At 40.1% G+C, this 17,603-nt stretch overlaps 1 protein-coding gene across 1 annotated transcript in view; it reads left to right on the top strand.

The window, feature by feature from the left end:
* The window catches only part of slc2a15a (solute carrier family 2 member 15a), a 154,600-nt gene that overhangs the window by 94,381 nt on the left and 42,616 nt on the right, over positions 1-17,603 (top strand). Inside the window, exons 8-10 of the mRNA XM_062058896.1 lie at positions 3,863-3,973; positions 4,052-4,153; positions 6,731-6,806. Of these exons, the coding sequence (XP_061914880.1) occupies positions 3,863-3,973; positions 4,052-4,153; positions 6,731-6,806 (289 nt within the window). The remainder of the gene's footprint in view (positions 1-3,862; positions 3,974-4,051; positions 4,154-6,730; positions 6,807-17,603) is intronic.

Raw genomic sequence — 17,603 nt, 5'->3', positions numbered from 1 at the left:
TCAGTTCACTTCACACATTAGCTTTCTCGGAGAGCCCTAACGTGAGCTTTCCTTGCAAATTTCTGAACAGCCTGCATTTTCCTTTTGGTCTCTGCTTTTGTAGCTTCTTTTTTGGATTTTTGGATAAATATAACAAAATACCAAATGTAAACATTTCATTCTTTTCGCCAAAATAGGATATAAATTTATGAAAATAATTAAACATGTTTAGTATTGTTTACTCATATTTGAAAATAGGAAATAATAATAATGTGAGGACACTTACATATTGCATGAAACAAGTGTGAAAATATTTACCTTCAAGATTGTTACACCACTGACAATAGTTTCAAGAGACTACATAAGAACTTAATATTACAAAATAGTATTTTATGCAAATTTATTTCAAATAAATTGTTAACTGGAATCAATAATGCGACTCTAAGAATTTCTGTAATTTCATAATATATTTTCACGTGGCTTTTTATTTTTAGAAAAACCCATTTATATTTCGCAAAGCAATAATTGGTTAATATTTAAAACAAACATGCGTATTTCGCAAGCAAATACTTTTTAGCTTACCTCATTAACAACAACCCTGTCTGCAACTGAAGTGGGTTGTGGGTGGATCTTTCCTCTCGATGTCACTTTCGGTTGACATCCAAAAGTACCAGCTAGTGAAAAGTTGTTTTTCCTTGCTTCAAGTTGTTTCATATGTTTTTGGCGTTTCGCATGTACTTCCAAAGCCTTGAAACCTCGTGATCCATAGTCAATATTATCATGACACCACGTGCACAAAACCTTTCTGGGACGATCGATTTTCCGAATAAAATCACCGAACAAAGTCATAACTTCCTTCTTCCCAACAGTATCAGTGATTTCCCTTTCCATCCAGTCCCATCGAAACTTATTTTTGACATGTTTATCAATTTCTTTTACTCGTAAAGCGTCCTTTCTCTCGAGAACCGACATCGTTTACATATGGACAATGGCGGTAATAACCATTATGAATGATGACGTTATTAACGTCATCATTCATAACAGATGTCCTGATTGGTCACAAGGAACATATCGACCAATCAACTACAGCGTAATATAAACTACGTCTCGAATCTTGATTTAGGGTCGGCAAAAAAAACTGAAAAACGGGAGATAATTTTTTTTTTCCCGAGATTAAAAAAGACGGAATTCCGACTTTAGACGGAAAAATCACATGCCTGGTGCTCGTGCGCTACGTTCGCTCGCATCCTGTGCATCTCCTGGGGGCTAAGCCCCCTTTGTCCTTAAAAGCTAGTGACGCCCCTGTTCTTGACCCTACAATTTTAGCTGCGTTTTACGATCGTTTTCCGGAGAAGCCAGATAAGCCGCCAGGGGGCATAAATTTAGGAGGGGGGTACTGTTGTGTTTTATTGTTTTCCTGCCTTCCCTTTTATTTTGTGCCTGTATTTTCCCAGTTGTGCCTCTTTCTTTAGTTTACTCTTCCTGGGTGAGGGGCGGGCCTTGGGGCACACCTGCAGCTAATCAGTTCATGGATTATTTAAACTGGGCACAGACAGCTGTGCCTTGCTGGTTATTGTTTCCTGTTTTTTTCACGTTGTATGCTTTTGCTTGACCTCCAAGTCCGGGTACGTTTTTTCGCCCTTGTTATTATACACCTAACCTCCGTGTGTTTTTCTTTCCTCCCTGAGGTGGAGAAGATATCTGTTGTGGACGTTTCCTTTGCTCAGTGTGCCCTGGCCTTTCCCCCCACCGACCTCTGAAGTTCCTGCTTATTGGCTATGTTTTATGGTGTGCATTTTTGCCCCATCACCTTTTGTTAAGCTTTTGGTCTTAATTAAAGACTGTCCTTTTTTGATTCCATCTTGCCTCCCGTCTCTGCATCCGGGGTCAACACCTTGACCAAGTCCCAACAATGGCAACTGCGTTTAAAAGCCTTTACTAGTACAGTGTTGGGCTCATATGGCTTGCTCTCTCCTCTGCTGACTCTGGGTGCCTCGTCTATTTTGCCAACGCACGTTTTAAGGACATTCTGTGAATAGTGTTTTCATTGCCTCCCTTTTCTGACCTATCCAGATAAACCAACCCTGTGTTCCCAACTATTTCAACCACCAGAATCTGGATCCCACCAACTGTGCAGTTTCCCATGACCTTCCGTTTCTTCTTTTGTTTTTTTCTGATACTCTTTAACCCAAATTACATTTTCGCAATGTTTTACAGGAGCAACCCTTAAACCAACATCCACTAGGAGCCTAAGGTGATGGTCACACATCGGATATGCAGGGGCACTTAGTTCAAACCTGTGATGGTTTCAGAAGAGTTTACAAGATCTTGCTATGTGACCCGATTGGTTACACTGCCTGCATGTACGCCTACTATCCTCATCCCACATATTGGCCGTAACTTTAGCCGCCTGTGCCTAAACTTCACTGGAGCATGGACCTCAGGATAGTAAATTGTCTGACTGGACTGGGAGGGGCATGTGGACCATGATTTAAGGCAAACTTTATCCAGCGAGGGCCACATAAACAACATTTGAAGAATGCAATGCCATTTTGATACATTTTGTGCATTAAAGATACTAAAACCAATACAATATAGGTCTATCAATATATGCTAAATTTGAAACACAACATCCACATCTTAGCTTTGTTTTATTGATAGTAAAACATTATGTAATTCTGCTCTAAATTAAGCTTTTGCAAGATTAAAAATGGCTCAATACTACACTAGTATTGGCCACTCGACAAAACCAAAACGTCCTGGTTGTGTCGCCATAGCCTGCAATGTAGTTATTTTAGACACAATAGGCTCGCACTGACTCATTGGGTCTTTAAACACACCCCAAAAAATTGTGCCCGACAAACTGACAATGGGATATTCTCAAAAATAAAGATGTGCAGCTAATGTAATAAAAAAATCACAAGCAAGGTCATGTTGCCCCTGATCTAAAACATTAAGTTCCTGTCTTGTTCTCCCCCCACCCCCATATTTTGAATGTTATTTTGGTTCTGGTTTATTTTCTAGTTTTTCCTTATTACCTCACTGTAGGCATTGACCCACACCTGTAGCCACCTGGCAATTAGTCAAAATCAAATTTTGCTGGATTTTTGTTTTGTGATCATCAGTGTTAGGCAAATTACTTTGAAAAATAAATGTTTAATTTATCTGCTTTGGTGGCTGCATGTCTACTTGTCCACAAACAGAGTAGTGTGGGATCACATGCATCACTTCATTAAATTGTTGTATTATTCCCCCGTTGAAGTTAAGGTTGTGTGTGTGTTAGTAACGCCATTATTATGTAACAGCATTATACCTAACACTAGTTGTCACACATCCCTATTTCTTCCATGTTTCTTGTATATGTTGCTGCGTTAAGGCGAGCTATGGCGTCCCCCTCCAAATCTTTTTGTGTAGCGTGATGTACACCTAAAATAAAGCCTAACCTTGATAGTAGCGACGCGGCAAAGTACTTGTCCTGTGTTGTTGTGATTTAATTATGAGACATACTGCCCACCTTTGAAAAATGTTTTGTTTGCAATTCAAATATTGTAGCACAGCAACAGTTCCAAAAACACTCAATCGCTCTCTAGTTACCATTGTTTATAGCAACAAAGGACGCTTACAAGCTAAATCATGACAAGTTGGGTGTCATGGTTTCTCACCAGAAAACACTGCCCTTAGAATTGAATGGCTGATGCAGAGCTTTTAAAGTCTCATTATGACATAGTGACTACAGTACACAGAAGCATAAACTAGCTGGAGCCACAACACAGGGATAAAAGAGCCGCATGCGGCTCCAGGCCCACAGTTTGCAGACCACTGCACTAGATGTAAGTATTCCATGTTTACAAATGCATTGAAAAAAATTTGTTTTCCATGGCAGATCTGGTTCTACACCAATGACATATTTGAGAATGCAGGAATCCCTGAGGTGGAAATACCGTATACGACAGCAGGAACTGGAGTAATAGAGATCATTGCTGGACTCATTGGGGTAGATGCTTAATAATAATAATAATTATTATTATTAAGTTATTAATAAAAAGTGTGTCATTCTGACCTTCTTCTGCAGTGTTTCACCATAGAGAAGCTGGGGAGGAAGCCTCTTATGATTGGTGGTTTTACCATGATGGGTGTCTGCAGTGCTGGGATCACTTGTTCCTTAATTTTACAAGTAAGTGTGTGTTTTTGTGGGTTTTCTTTGAGGACCAAGTCATTGGTTTACATAAATTGTTCATCCTTTTCCATGTATGGTATTATAATTATTATATTACAACAAAAAGTAAAATAATGCTTAGTCTCCAGCTCATCCATGGAAAATGCCTGACTGAAACTCATTTGGATAGAATGAGCACACAGATAATTGCTTATGATTTGTCTAAAAAAAGTAGAGTCATCCCTTGCTAAGTGTGCCTCAAATATTGCAGCTTTAATACATTATGGATTTAAGAAAATGTATATATCTTATATGTCTTAGAGTGCCGTATTGGTCGTATTTTCTACTATTATGTTGTGGCAATCAAATAAGATATTCACCAAGCGGAACTTCTGTTTCCGGGTCAAGGGTGACAATGCTAACACCACCAAGGTGGGTAATCTTGGCGCCGTGACAATCAAGTTGACCAACTTATGGCAGAACAACTCTTCGATGCACTTCAACTCCTGCCTCATCAATAGGGCTGTAACTAACGATTATTTTGATAGTCGATTAGTTAACAATTATCTTCACGATTAGTCGGATAATAAAGCGTACACATATTTAATGGCTCTAATTTTTCCATGGACTTCTAAATGCAGCTTAAGTTATTTTAGGCATGTGCTTACTAACAACAAAGATGATTAATGCATTCCATCCATTCATTTTCTACCGCTTGTCCCTTATGGGGCCGCGGGGGTGCTGGAGCCTATCCCAGCTGCACATGGGCGGAAGGTGGGGTACACCCTGGACAAGTCGCCACCTCATCGCAGAGCCAACACAGATAAACAGACAAAATTCACATTCACACTCCAGGGCCAATTTAGTGTTGCTACACAGAAAGATCCCAGGACTTTTGTATTGTGAGGCACACGTACTAACCCCTGTTACACCGTGCTGCCCGACTAATTAATTCATAAATATTAATTTTTACTGTAACTGCTGCTCATTCAGCTGTTGCAAAAACTAAAATTACTATTAAACATTGTCTATTTAAAAGAAAGGAAAGTCAAATTGATTTACAAAAATAACCTTATCTATGTATAAAAAAAACTGGTAAAATAGCAGCAATGAAAACAAACAATAAAACACAAAATCTAACTTCCTCAAAAATAAATAAAGCATTTTGTGATGATGAGTTTAAAACGCTGCACACAAGACTATTGATTAACTCTTGGCAGTTTTAGCACTCTAATAGACTCAATGTGTTAATAAATTGTATTTTTAATATTATGATACCTCCGCATTGGTGCCTTGTCTGTCTATGTGTGAGTGTGTCTGCGTCTGTGCGCACGCGGTTCGCGTTTGTTATTGTGCCCTTTTATACGGCATTGCAAATTGACACTGCATTAAAAAGTACTTGAATGAATGTAGACAAAGTTTAGCTGGCTGACTTAGACTAAAATGAACGCAAACGTGTTAACTAGGTAGCAAGGCATAAGCTGACACTCTTACCGAGGTTAAGACCACGTCCTCCCTACAGATGTACGACATCATGCCTCCGCTTTAAATGCTCTCGTATCACAGATATACAGCCATAAAAACAAGGTCTGCTTTGCAAAATGAGGAAGGTATTCATGTTTTTAACAAGAATAAGAGGAAATATTCTCACACTTAACATGTTATCACTGACAATGTTTTTGCAAGTGGCGATGCAGACCTGATTCCGCCAGGAAAAACACGAGTGTGACGTCATGACTATTGTCGACAAATATAATTATGGGCGACAAATTTTATTGTCAACATTTGTCGACACGTCGACACTTTGCTTCCTAAACACTCCTTAATTTCCCCGCCTGGACCTCCTGGGGCTTGAGCTCGATGACACAATGCAGCCATAGACACTAGGTTACGTCCACTTCTGACACCAGGTTTGGGTATGTGGTGTACCAAAGATGAACCGGCACACACATATTATCTTCGTTAATATGATTTTACTGCTTCAGCTCAGCTCACAGCACAATGACAACAGCTCAACGGCCAGGCATGCTGGGAAACTGCATGCCCTTTTTCAAGGTGCCGTGTCAGTAAACATCCAAAGACATGCACCTGGGGATAGGTTGATTGGCAACACTAAATTGGCCCTAGTGTGTGAATGTGAGTGTGAATGTTATCTGTAAAGGGACAGGCGGTAGAACATGGATGGATGGATGGATGGATGATTGATATTGCGTAAGAAAGGAAGAGGGCACCTGTCGAATATGATCATAACTGATTGAACATGTTAATGTACTTTAAAGCACACAAATCAACACAAAAAATAAAGAATTGTTTTAAATTGAAGAAAACTTTATCAATCTTTTTTTTTATGAGAATCTGTGGGGTCGCTGGAAATTTCAGGCCCCCAGACAACTGCCTGTGTTTGCTTAATGGTAAGTCCGCCCCTGGGCCATCGCCAAGTTCTTGCTAATGTGGAGTTCGGTTGGTTGTCTTGCTCTACGTGGAAAATGTCTTCAGATAACCTCTGTTGATAATTGATGCTATATAAATGAAATAGACTGACTGTCACATAGTAGTATATAATAAGAACTGACATACTATTGTCTATCTCCACAGAATCATTCACCTTTCATGCGCTATATCAGCGTTGGCTTTGTGGTTGGTATCATCGGTGGCTTCTGTATCGGCCCAGGTAAGTTACTTCACTGCTTGCTCAGTTGTAGTAGTACACAGAAAAGAAAATGTTTTTTTCATTGTTTTTGTTTGGCTGTTCAAACTAAATGCTCTCATGAATTCCATGCATGGTGACTGAAATGTAAAAGATGAAAATATGTATGTTCACCAACATTCTTCTCTCTATTATTCTTATTCTGACCCATTCTATGATGCTCCACTCATTCTACATTTCTTAAACCATTCCAACATCAGAATCTTCAGCTCTATCATGAACATGAGGGACATTATGGACACATAAATTCCAAATTCCACATTTCCCACGAAACTATCCCTGTTGAAATATTTTAGTTTTTGTTTTAAGTCCCCACATTTCTCAATTGATTTAAGGCTTTAAATATGAAAACATTTAGCTCACTCGAACATTTTTAATATGAATGTACAGTGGCACCTAATGCACAGGGTTACCAGGGTTAAAACGTAGGGGCCACCGAGTTTATGGGACTCGTACACAGATATGCGTCTGCCAGATCATTTACAGAAGAGAGAGATGTTTGTGATATAAAATATATAAACATGGTTGCTGTTAGACTGGTCGGTGAGATAATACACTTTGTTCTACTCAGGTGTCATTTACATTGTGATGGGTTACAGGAATAGATTAGCCATCAGTAGTTTTAAATGACAGGGTGTTATATGTGAAATTTGTAACAAACCTACTCACCTTACAAATTAACCTATCACCGTTTAATTTTTGACATTTTTGAATTTGACCTTTCACTTGATACATGTCGTTTTCTGGTGGTCCAGCCGTTAGTGTTTTTGTAGTAGAAAATATTTTAAGCAGGGGGTATGCCACAGTTGTTTTCTTTATTGTAATTGTTAGAATTGTAGACTAAAAATAAACAATTTATTTAGCATGTATTCTAATAAACTATGTAAAACATGCATCCTTTAAATAAATTCTAGTTCAAAGGGGAACTGCAATTTTTTTTTCACATTACTTATGAGAGACAAGAAGACAAAAGTTGTGGTTTTTTGCATTTGATCATGTACATATCGTCTCGTTTTTGGTGGCTAGCAATGCAACTAATGGGAGCAATCAATTCTACCTCAAAATCACTTTAAAAATACATTCAAAAATCGTTAACAATACTTAATTTACATTCAGAGTTGGGTAGTAACGCGCTACACTTACTCCGTTACATTTACTTAAGTAACTTTTTGGATAAATTGTACTTGTCAGTGTAGTTTTAATGTAACATACTTTTTACTTTTACTCGCATGTTTTTGAGAAGAATAAACACTACTTTTACTCTGTTACATTGAGTTTCATTCCGATCGTTACATTTATTTATATGACAAGTATTTATAATTATCGATTAAGGCTTGCAAAGATATATTTTTATCTTTCATATCTTATCAGTGCTAAATATTATAAACTTATCACTTTCCTCTGGCACTGTTCCCCTAGCATTCAAAAAAGCAGTTATTCATCCTCTGCTCAAAAGACCTAACCTCAATCCTGACCTCATGGTAAACTACCGACCGGTCGGTGTCCCACCTTCCCTTTATTTTGAAAATCCTCGAAAAAATTGTTGCACAGCAGCTAAATGAACACTTAGTGTCTAACAATCTCTGTGAACCTTTTCAATCCGGTTTCAGGGCAAATCACTCTACGGAGACAGCCCTCGCAAAAATGACTAATGATCTATTGCTAACGATGGATTCTGATGCGTCATCTATGTTGCTGTTTCTTGATCTAAGCGCTGCTTTCGATACCGTCGATCATAATATTTTATTAGAGCGTATCAAAACACGTATTGGTATGTCAGACCTAGCCTTGTCTTGGTTTAACTCTTATCTTACTGACAGGATGCAGTGCGTCTCCCATAACAATGTGACATCGGACTATGTTAAGGTAACGTGCGGATTTCACCAGGGTTCGGTTCTTGGCCCTGCACTCATCATACGCAAATACGGTGTTAGCTTTCACTGTTATGCTGATGACACCCAACTCTACATGCCCCTAAAGCTGACCAACACGCCGGATTGCAGTCAGCTGGAGGTGTGTCTTAATGAAATTAAACAATGGATGTCCGCTAACTGTTTGCAACTCAACGCCAAGAAAACGGAAATGCTGATTATTGTTCCTGCGAGACACCGACATCTATTTAATAATACCACTTTAACATTTGACAACCAAACAATTACACAAGGCGACTCGGTAAAGAATCTGGGTATTATCTTCGACCCAACTCTCTCGTTTGAGTCACACATTAAGAGTGTTACTAAAACGGCCTTCTTTCATCTCCGTAATATTGCTAAAATTCGTTCCATTTTGTCCACCAGGAACGCTGAGATCATTATTCATGCATTCGTTACGTCTCGTCTCGATTACTGTAACGTATTATTTTCGGGTCTCCCTATGTCTAGCATTAAAAGATTACAGTTGGTACAAAATGCGGCTGCTAGACTTTTGACAAGAACAAGAAAGTTTGATCATATTACGCCTATACTGGCTCACCTGCACTGGCTTCCTGTGCACTTAAATGCCTACTGAAATGAAATGTTTTTATTTAAACAGGGATAGCAGATCCATTCTATATGTCATACTTGATCATTTCGCGATATTGCCATATTTTTGCTGGAAGGATTTAGTATAGAACAACGACGATAAAGTTCGCAACTTTTGGTCTCTGATAAAAAAAAAGCCTTGCCCCTACCGGAAGTAGCGTGACGACACCGGAGGAAGGACTGATTGTTCATATTTTCCTATTGTTTACACCAGCAGCGGGAGGGATTCGGACCGAGAAAGCGACGATTACCCCATTAATTTGAGCGAGGATGAAAGATATGTGGATGAGGAACGTTAGAGTGAAGGACTAGAATGCAGTGCAAGACATATCTTTTTTCGCTCTGACCGTAACTTAGGTACAAGCTGGCTCATTGGATTCCACACTCTCTCCTTTTTCTATTGTGGATCACGGATTTGTATTTCAAACCACCTCGGATACTATATCCTCTTGAAAATGAGAGTCGAGAACGCGAAATGGACATTCACAGTGACTTTTATCTCCACGACAATACATCGATGAAACACTTTAGCTACGGAGCTAACGTGATAGCATCGTGCTTAACTGCATATAGAAACAAAATAAATAAATCCCTGACTGGAAGGATAGACAGAAGATCAACAATACTATTAAACCACGGACATGTAAATACACGGTTAATGCTTTCCAGCCTGGCGAAGCTTAAAAATGCTGTTGCTAACGACGCCATTGAAGCTAACTTATCTACGGAGCTAACGTGATAGCATCGTGCTTAACTGCATATAGAAACAAAATAAATAAATCCCTGACTGGAAGGATAGACAGAAGATCAACAATACTATTAAACCAGGGACATGTAAATACACGGTTAATGCTTTCCAGCTTGGCGAAGCTTAAAAATGCTGTTGCTAACGACGCCATTGAAGCTAACTTAGTAACGGGACCTCACAGAGCTATGATAAAAACATTAGCGGCCCACCTACGCCAGCCAGCCCTCATCTGCTCATCAACACCCGTGCTCACCTGCGTTCCAGCGATCGACGGAAGGACGAAGGACTTCACCACGATCATCCGTGCGGTCGGTGGCTAGCGTCGGCTAGCGCGTCTGCTATCCGAGTCAAAGTCTTCCTGGTTGTGTTGCTGTAGTCCGTCGCTAATACACCGATCCCACCTACAACTTTCTCCTTTGCAGTCTTCATTGTTCATTAAACAAATTGCAAAAGATTCACTAACACAGATGTCCAGAATACTGTGGAATTATGAGATGAAAACAGAGCTATTTTGTATTGTATTCAATGGGGTACCGATACTTCTGTTTCACTGGTTACGTCACGCGCATACGTCATCATCCAAAGACGTTTTCAACCGGAAGTTTAGCGGGAACTTTAAAATTGCACTTTATAAGTTAACCCGGCCGTATTGGCATGTGTTGCAATGTTAAGATTTCATCATTGATATATAAACTTTCAGACTGCGTGGTCGGTAGTAGTGGGTTTCAGTAGGCCTTTAAGATGTGACTTTAAGGTTTTACTACTTACGTATAAAATACTACACGGTCCAGCTCCAGCCTATCTTGCCGATTGTATTGTACCATATGTCCCGGCAAGAAATCTGCGTTCAAAGAACTCCGGCTTATTAGTGATTCCCAGAGCCCAAAAAAAGTCTGCGGGCTATAGAGCGTTTTCTATTCGGGCTCCAGTACTATGGAATGCCCTCCCGGTAACAGTTAGAGATGCTACCTCAGTAGAAGCATTTAAGTCCCATCTTAAAACTCATTTGTATACTCTAGCCTTTAAATAGACCCCCTTTTTAGACTAGTTGATCTTCCGTTTCTTTTTTTTCTCCTCTGCCCCCATCTCTTTTGTGGAGGGGGAGACACACAGGTCCGGTGGCCATAGATGAAGTGCTGGCTGTCCAGAGTCGGGACCCGGGGTGGACCACTCGCCTGCGCATCGGTTGGGGACATCTCTGCGCTGCTGACCCGTTTCCGCTCGGGATGGTTTCCTGCTGGCCCCACTATGGACTGGACTCTCACTATTATGTTGGATCCACTATGGACTGGACTTTCACTAATATGTTAGATCCACTATGGACTGGACTTTCACAATATTATGCTAGACCCACTCGACATCCATTGCTTTCGGTCTCCCCTGGGGGGGTACCCACATATGCGGTCCTCTCCAAGGTTTCTCATAGTCATTCACATCGACGTTCCACTGGGGTGAGTTTTCCTTGCCCTTATGTGGGCTCTGTACCGAGGATGTTGTTGTGGCGTGTGCAGCCCTTTGAGACACTTGTGATTTAGGGCTATATAAATAAACATTGATTGATTGATTGATTGATTATGTCAGCGACCATGCTTCCGGCAGGCACTGTCACTTCACTCTGTTTTGCCAATCCAACGTAAGCAGTAGTGACGTTTGATTCTATTTCACCAATCAAACAAGCACAAAGTACAGATATAGGAGGGTTGCATGTGACATCACGTCCGTTTTTCTTCTTCGCGACTTTGTTCACACGATGGTCAAGAAGCTTGAGTGTAGCATTAAAACAAGTGAGAGTGAGTGTATTGTTTGAGAGCAGAACTAAACGTAAAGAAAGGACAAGAGATCACATGAGTTTGTGTTCTTTTGTGGTTGCTATGCCTAAATATAAATACAAAGACCTGGTTGTGCAAATAAACTAACGTCATCTTAAGTCCTGGTAATTAATATTGTGATTGTTGGTCCAATTCACCGTGTTTTCGTTTTCCATTTTCATAACAGAAACTGAAGCTTAGTTGTTGTTATGCAGAAGAGCCAAGTGCTTTATTCGACAAGGATGACTACATGATAGCGTCTTTGGTGATATTTGCTAGCATCAGGAAAATATCCTTAATAGTATTAATAAACTAAATGAATACATCTCTTGTAGGCTCAACCGCATAAACTGTATCTTAATATCGCTAGCAAAGATCCATGCTGAACAACAGGGACATCTAAAGTCAAATAATGACACAAAATATGAACTTCACATCATAAAAACAACTGCAGACATGAATTGTAGATGAGACTAATATTTGTTGCAGGAAATCAACTGCAAACAAACGTATCCCTTTTTTCTCATTAGCATCACGATCACTGCAGGACTTGTTATGTCAATCAAATACGTTGCTTATTGATGTACGAATAAGTCCAACTTTGTCTTTCACGGATTACTGTTTAATTTGTGGACCCCTCAGATATAAAGACATGATGTGCCTTCAATCCTTTCTTCTGTAAATACCATGAGTGTCAAGTGAAGTGATGTAGCAGTAATCTCTTGGTCATGATAAATGGTTTAAGACTCTTTTTAAAAAAAATATTTTTCCTAAGAGTTTAAAAATCCACTCCATCCCATTTAAAATATGTTTTTCATGATCACTTTTATATTTGCCTTTAAACCTTTCAAAATGTGCCTCAATTTGCACTGATTCAAGTAAATAAACAGTAGCCTAATGGGGCTTAGACCATTGCCCGAAACTCGGAATTGCCCGGACGTGTCTCGAGGTCACGCGATTGCAACACTCCTATTGGAAACTGAAATAGGTCAGTATTTTTTGAAGTATATGATAAAATGGAGATCTACTGACTCATTTAATAAGTATAAGACTGTTCCCATAGAAGACATGTTTTAGAGAACTGCTGAACAGAAACCTCCTAAAACAGTTGACTAAAAAACGATCTTTATGCATATCTCTGATGATCCTAATTACCACAAATATCATTTAAACACATTAAAATATTAACAACAACTTAAAAAATCAGTGGAAAGTTGTACTTAACTGTTTATCCGTAGCTTTAAAGTTACTAGCACTAGCTTATTAGCATGCATCATTATGTTCTTCTACTGTATTTACATCTCGCATAGCTAAACAAGCTGAAATGACCACAGTCGCCCCCTAGTGTATGAGAGGCACACTGCGTATGGCCATCAGTCACATTAGAGATAAGAGCATGGAAACTACGACTTCACATGTTGCTGTGAAAATAGAAGAAACTGAATGACTTGAAAAATCAGACTAATTTAATAAAAAGGAATGTACTGACTGTAAAAAGTGACATGACGTCAGACAAGGCAGCAAAACAATCTTCAATGAATTCTTTCAAACTTGTAAAAAGAATATTAGTAGAATGTGCTGTTACTGTGTCAGTAGAAATGTTCACATTTTAGCCTACAAGAATTCCACTTTCAACTTGAGAAAACATGTTGAAGTAAATTGTAAATTAATTTAATGTTTTACACACACACACACACACACACACACACACACACACACACACTAAGTATGTTTGTAGTCCAAGAACCATTAAGAAATAACTACTAAATAAATCAGAAGTTATTCAAAAAGTTTCTCAATACTTAAGTAGTTTTTTCACAGAATACTTATGTACTCTTACTCAAGTAATTATTTTGATGACTGCTTTTTCTTTTACTTGAGTCATATTATTCTAAAGTAACGGTACTCTTACTAGAGTACAATTTTTGGGTACTCTACCCACCTCTGTTTACGTTCCGTAGCCTGTATAATAACCAAGCTGAAGCAACATTGTTATTGTAAGAGGCAACATTGAGGAACTTTTTTTCTAGCACACTTTCTAGCTTCTACGACAACACAAAACGTGTTTGAGTTTTTATAATGCACAACACACTGCAATAAGACACCAATCTGTACTGACTAAAAAAATGAACAATCATATTACAATATCTGTAAAGTATGAGCCCACATTTAATTTTGTTTGTACACAGCTAGCCAGCCAGCGTATATACTGTAGTTGTACTAACATGCATGACGTGCTGCATGTATCATGATTGATAGTATAGTGACTCACTTGATGGACAGTTGTTCATCCTGTCCAACTGGCCGGGGATGTTTTTTCCTATTTATTTTGGGTATGCAATCCATTTACATCAAAGTAGCTTGGCTCAAGTTAAAATTTTTTAGTTTCAAAGACATTTTCACTTCACTTAAGTCTGCTCCAACATCTTACCCTTCCTTCGTGCTCGCCTCTATAAGCAGTAGTTCATCCTCCGTATATCAAGCTTCAAAAAGATAAGGTAGTAAATCCTTATTTTATCCCAAAATAGTCGTATTCGTTGTCTATTACCATGATTAGAAAACACACACATTTGTTGCCAGAAGTTGGACCTTCGCTGCTATGGAAACATAAATCAATGCGCTGAAGAAATCAGTCCCATCATTGATTAAAATGATGACAATACGGTAAATATTGAACATATTGTTGTGAATGTGTCTCTTACTACATTATATATAGACTTGCAGTCTGTATATAGAACGTTGATGGAGGGTTTTGAAGTTGTTATAGAGGGCTTTGAAAGATACAATGGTGACTCCCGTTAGCCGCATTTTTCAAGTTTTTTTTTCTTCTCATCTTTAAAATCCTAAAAAAAAAGACGTTTTCTTGTCTCTCTTAATGATTGTGAACGATAGGCAAAATTCCAAAAAAAAAACCTAACCCTGAACTGAATCTCTTCTTGAGGGTCTGGAAGTGTTGACGTATTGTCTCTTGTGCTCTCAATGACTGATTGGCCACTTGCTGGTCACGTGACATGCCCTGATTGTATATGTGCTGCACAGGTGCTAATAAATTTTTGTTCTTCCCTTTTCACATTACCTGCCGCCTGCTGCGTATTTGTTTGCTCCTCATTCAGTGTTAGTTTAGGTTCTTGGGTACCGTTCGTTTAACTCTGTTAACAGGTTATGGGCCCAGGTCGAGTTTACCCAAGAGGATATTTATTTTACCGGTGAGCCACCGAGATAAAACGGCGTGTCTTAGTTTTAGTAGTAGGCTACTACTACTAGCACCATGGCTTGTAGAGATGGAGGTACTGGTGGTGGTCGATGGTATCGACTCGTCTTTGACGGAGACGAAAAGAACTATGAATTATGGGAGACCAAATTTTTAGGCCACCTTCGCCTACAGAAACTAAGAGACACAATCTTGACACCGCCAGCAGAAGGAGCAACGGCTGCTGTCCGCGCTGCAGATGCAGAAAAGAATGGTGAAGCCTACGCGGAGCTCATACAATTCCTCGACGATAAGAGTCTGTCCCTTGTAATGAGGGAGGCAGCAGACAATGGGCGCGAGGCGTTGAAAATCCTGAGGGGATACTACGCAGGTAAAGGGAAGCCACGTGTAATCAGTTTGTATACTGAACTTACTTCACTGCAAAAGTTGAGCAGTGAAAGTGTGACTGAATATATGATACGTGCAGAGACTGCAATTACTGCATTGAGAAACGCGGAAGAGGTTTTGAGTGATGGGCTTTTAATAGCTATGGTTTTGAAGGGATTACCAGAATCATACAAACCGTTCTCAATCCACGTTACGCAGAGTGAGAGGACACTCTCGTTTGCTGAATTCAAGACAAAACTCCGCAGCTATGAGGATACAGAGAAACTACGCGGCACGACTGCATCAGAGGACAACGTCATGAAGGCCCGAGTTCAGCCGAGGGGCAAACCTGCTACGGCCAGTGCTAGTGGGACTCGCTGGACGGGGAGTGTGGACAATATTGTTTGCTTCAGGTGTGGCCAACGAGGTCACAAATCCACCTCATGTGAACAAACACAGTGGTGCAGCCACTGTAGGAGCAACACACACCGTGACGCAACCTGCAGACGGAGACAGAGGCGAGACAACGCCCGAGGGGTCTCCGAGGCAGTGGAGGACAATGACTACGCGTTCGTTGCCGGAGACATCCGACGCGGAGACATCCAGCGAGGACGCGAAGACATCCGACGCGGAGACATCCAAAGTGGACGCAGAGACATCCGACGCGGATCTGGTGTCAGAGGAAAAGGTCTGATGGTGGACACAGGAGCCACTTCTCACATCATCACCGACGTGTCAAGGTTCAAATCCTTTGACGACGGGTTCCAGGCAGAAACTCACTGTGTGGAGCTGGCCGATGGAACCAGGAGCAAAGGGGTCGCCGAGCGCAGAGGAGATGCAGAGGTGTATTTGGTGGACAGCGCAGGACGCCACCGACGCACAGTGCTGAAAGATGCACTATTTGTGCCTTCATACCCGCAGGACATCTTTTCTGTGAAAGCAGCTACTGCCAGCGGAGCAACCGTCATCTTCAAGGAGGGTGAAGACGTCCTACAACACAGAAACGGTACACAATTCTATATCCATGAACACAATAGATTGTACTATTTACACACAGTGGAGAAAAATGAATGTGATGACCAGTGTATGGGATGTAATGATTTACAGACATGGCATGAGATCCTAGGTCACTGTAATTATGCAGATGTAGAACAATTACAAAATGTTGTTTCTGGTATGACTATTAAAGGTAAAGTAGACAAGTCAACATTACAATGTGATGTCTGTACACAAGGCAAGTTTGTCCAAACTAGAAACAGGAAGCCTGATATGAGGGCCAAAGCTCCTCTAGATTTGGTACACACTGATTTAGCAGGACCAATAGCCACAGAGTCTAAGGATGGGCATAAATATGCATTATGTTTTACGGATGATTATTCCAGTGCAATGTTTACTTATTTTCTTAAAAATAAGAGTGACACAGTCCAAGCAACTGAAAAGTTCTTAGCAGACGTAGCCCCTTATGGGAAGGTCAGATGTATTAGGTCTGATATGGGTACGGAATTCACTGGTAAGAATTACCAAACACTGCTTCGTACTAATAGAATCCGACATGAGACGTCGGCACCGTACTCGCCGCATCAAAACGGTACTGCTGAACGCAGTTGGCGAACCTTATTTGACATGGCTAGGTGTATGCTCATAGAGAGCGAGTTACCTAAGTGTTTGTGGACATATTCAGTGCAGACAGCTGCTGTCATTAGAAATAGGTGTTTTAACAGACGCACTAAAAAGACTCCTTACCAACTGTTGACTGGAAAAAGACCAAATGTATCTAGAATGCAAAAGTTTGGGTCAACATGTTATGCATATAAACAGGACAAGACAAAGCTAGAGTCAAGGTGTGAAGAGGGTATTTTTGTAGCATATGACAAAAATAGCCCGGCCTACATAGTCTATTATCCTGGCACTCATAGAGTGAAAAAGCACAGACTTGTGAAATTTTCATGCAGGAAGATTACTGAGCAGCAGACTCAGACTGACACAACGCCTGTTTATGACGATGATGATGACTTTGGGGTGAAAAAGGAGACTAGGCATAGACATGCGAGTCCAGACCATGCACAGAGGAGTCCAGGTCGAGCTCAGAGAAGTCCCCATGTTCAG

The sequence above is a fragment of the Entelurus aequoreus genome, linkage group LG09 (assembly GCF_033978785.1).
Source record: "Entelurus aequoreus isolate RoL-2023_Sb linkage group LG09, RoL_Eaeq_v1.1, whole genome shotgun sequence".
Lineage (NCBI taxonomy): Eukaryota > Metazoa > Chordata > Actinopteri > Syngnathiformes > Syngnathidae > Entelurus > Entelurus aequoreus.
This window is presented reverse-complemented; position numbering and strand designations above follow the sequence as displayed.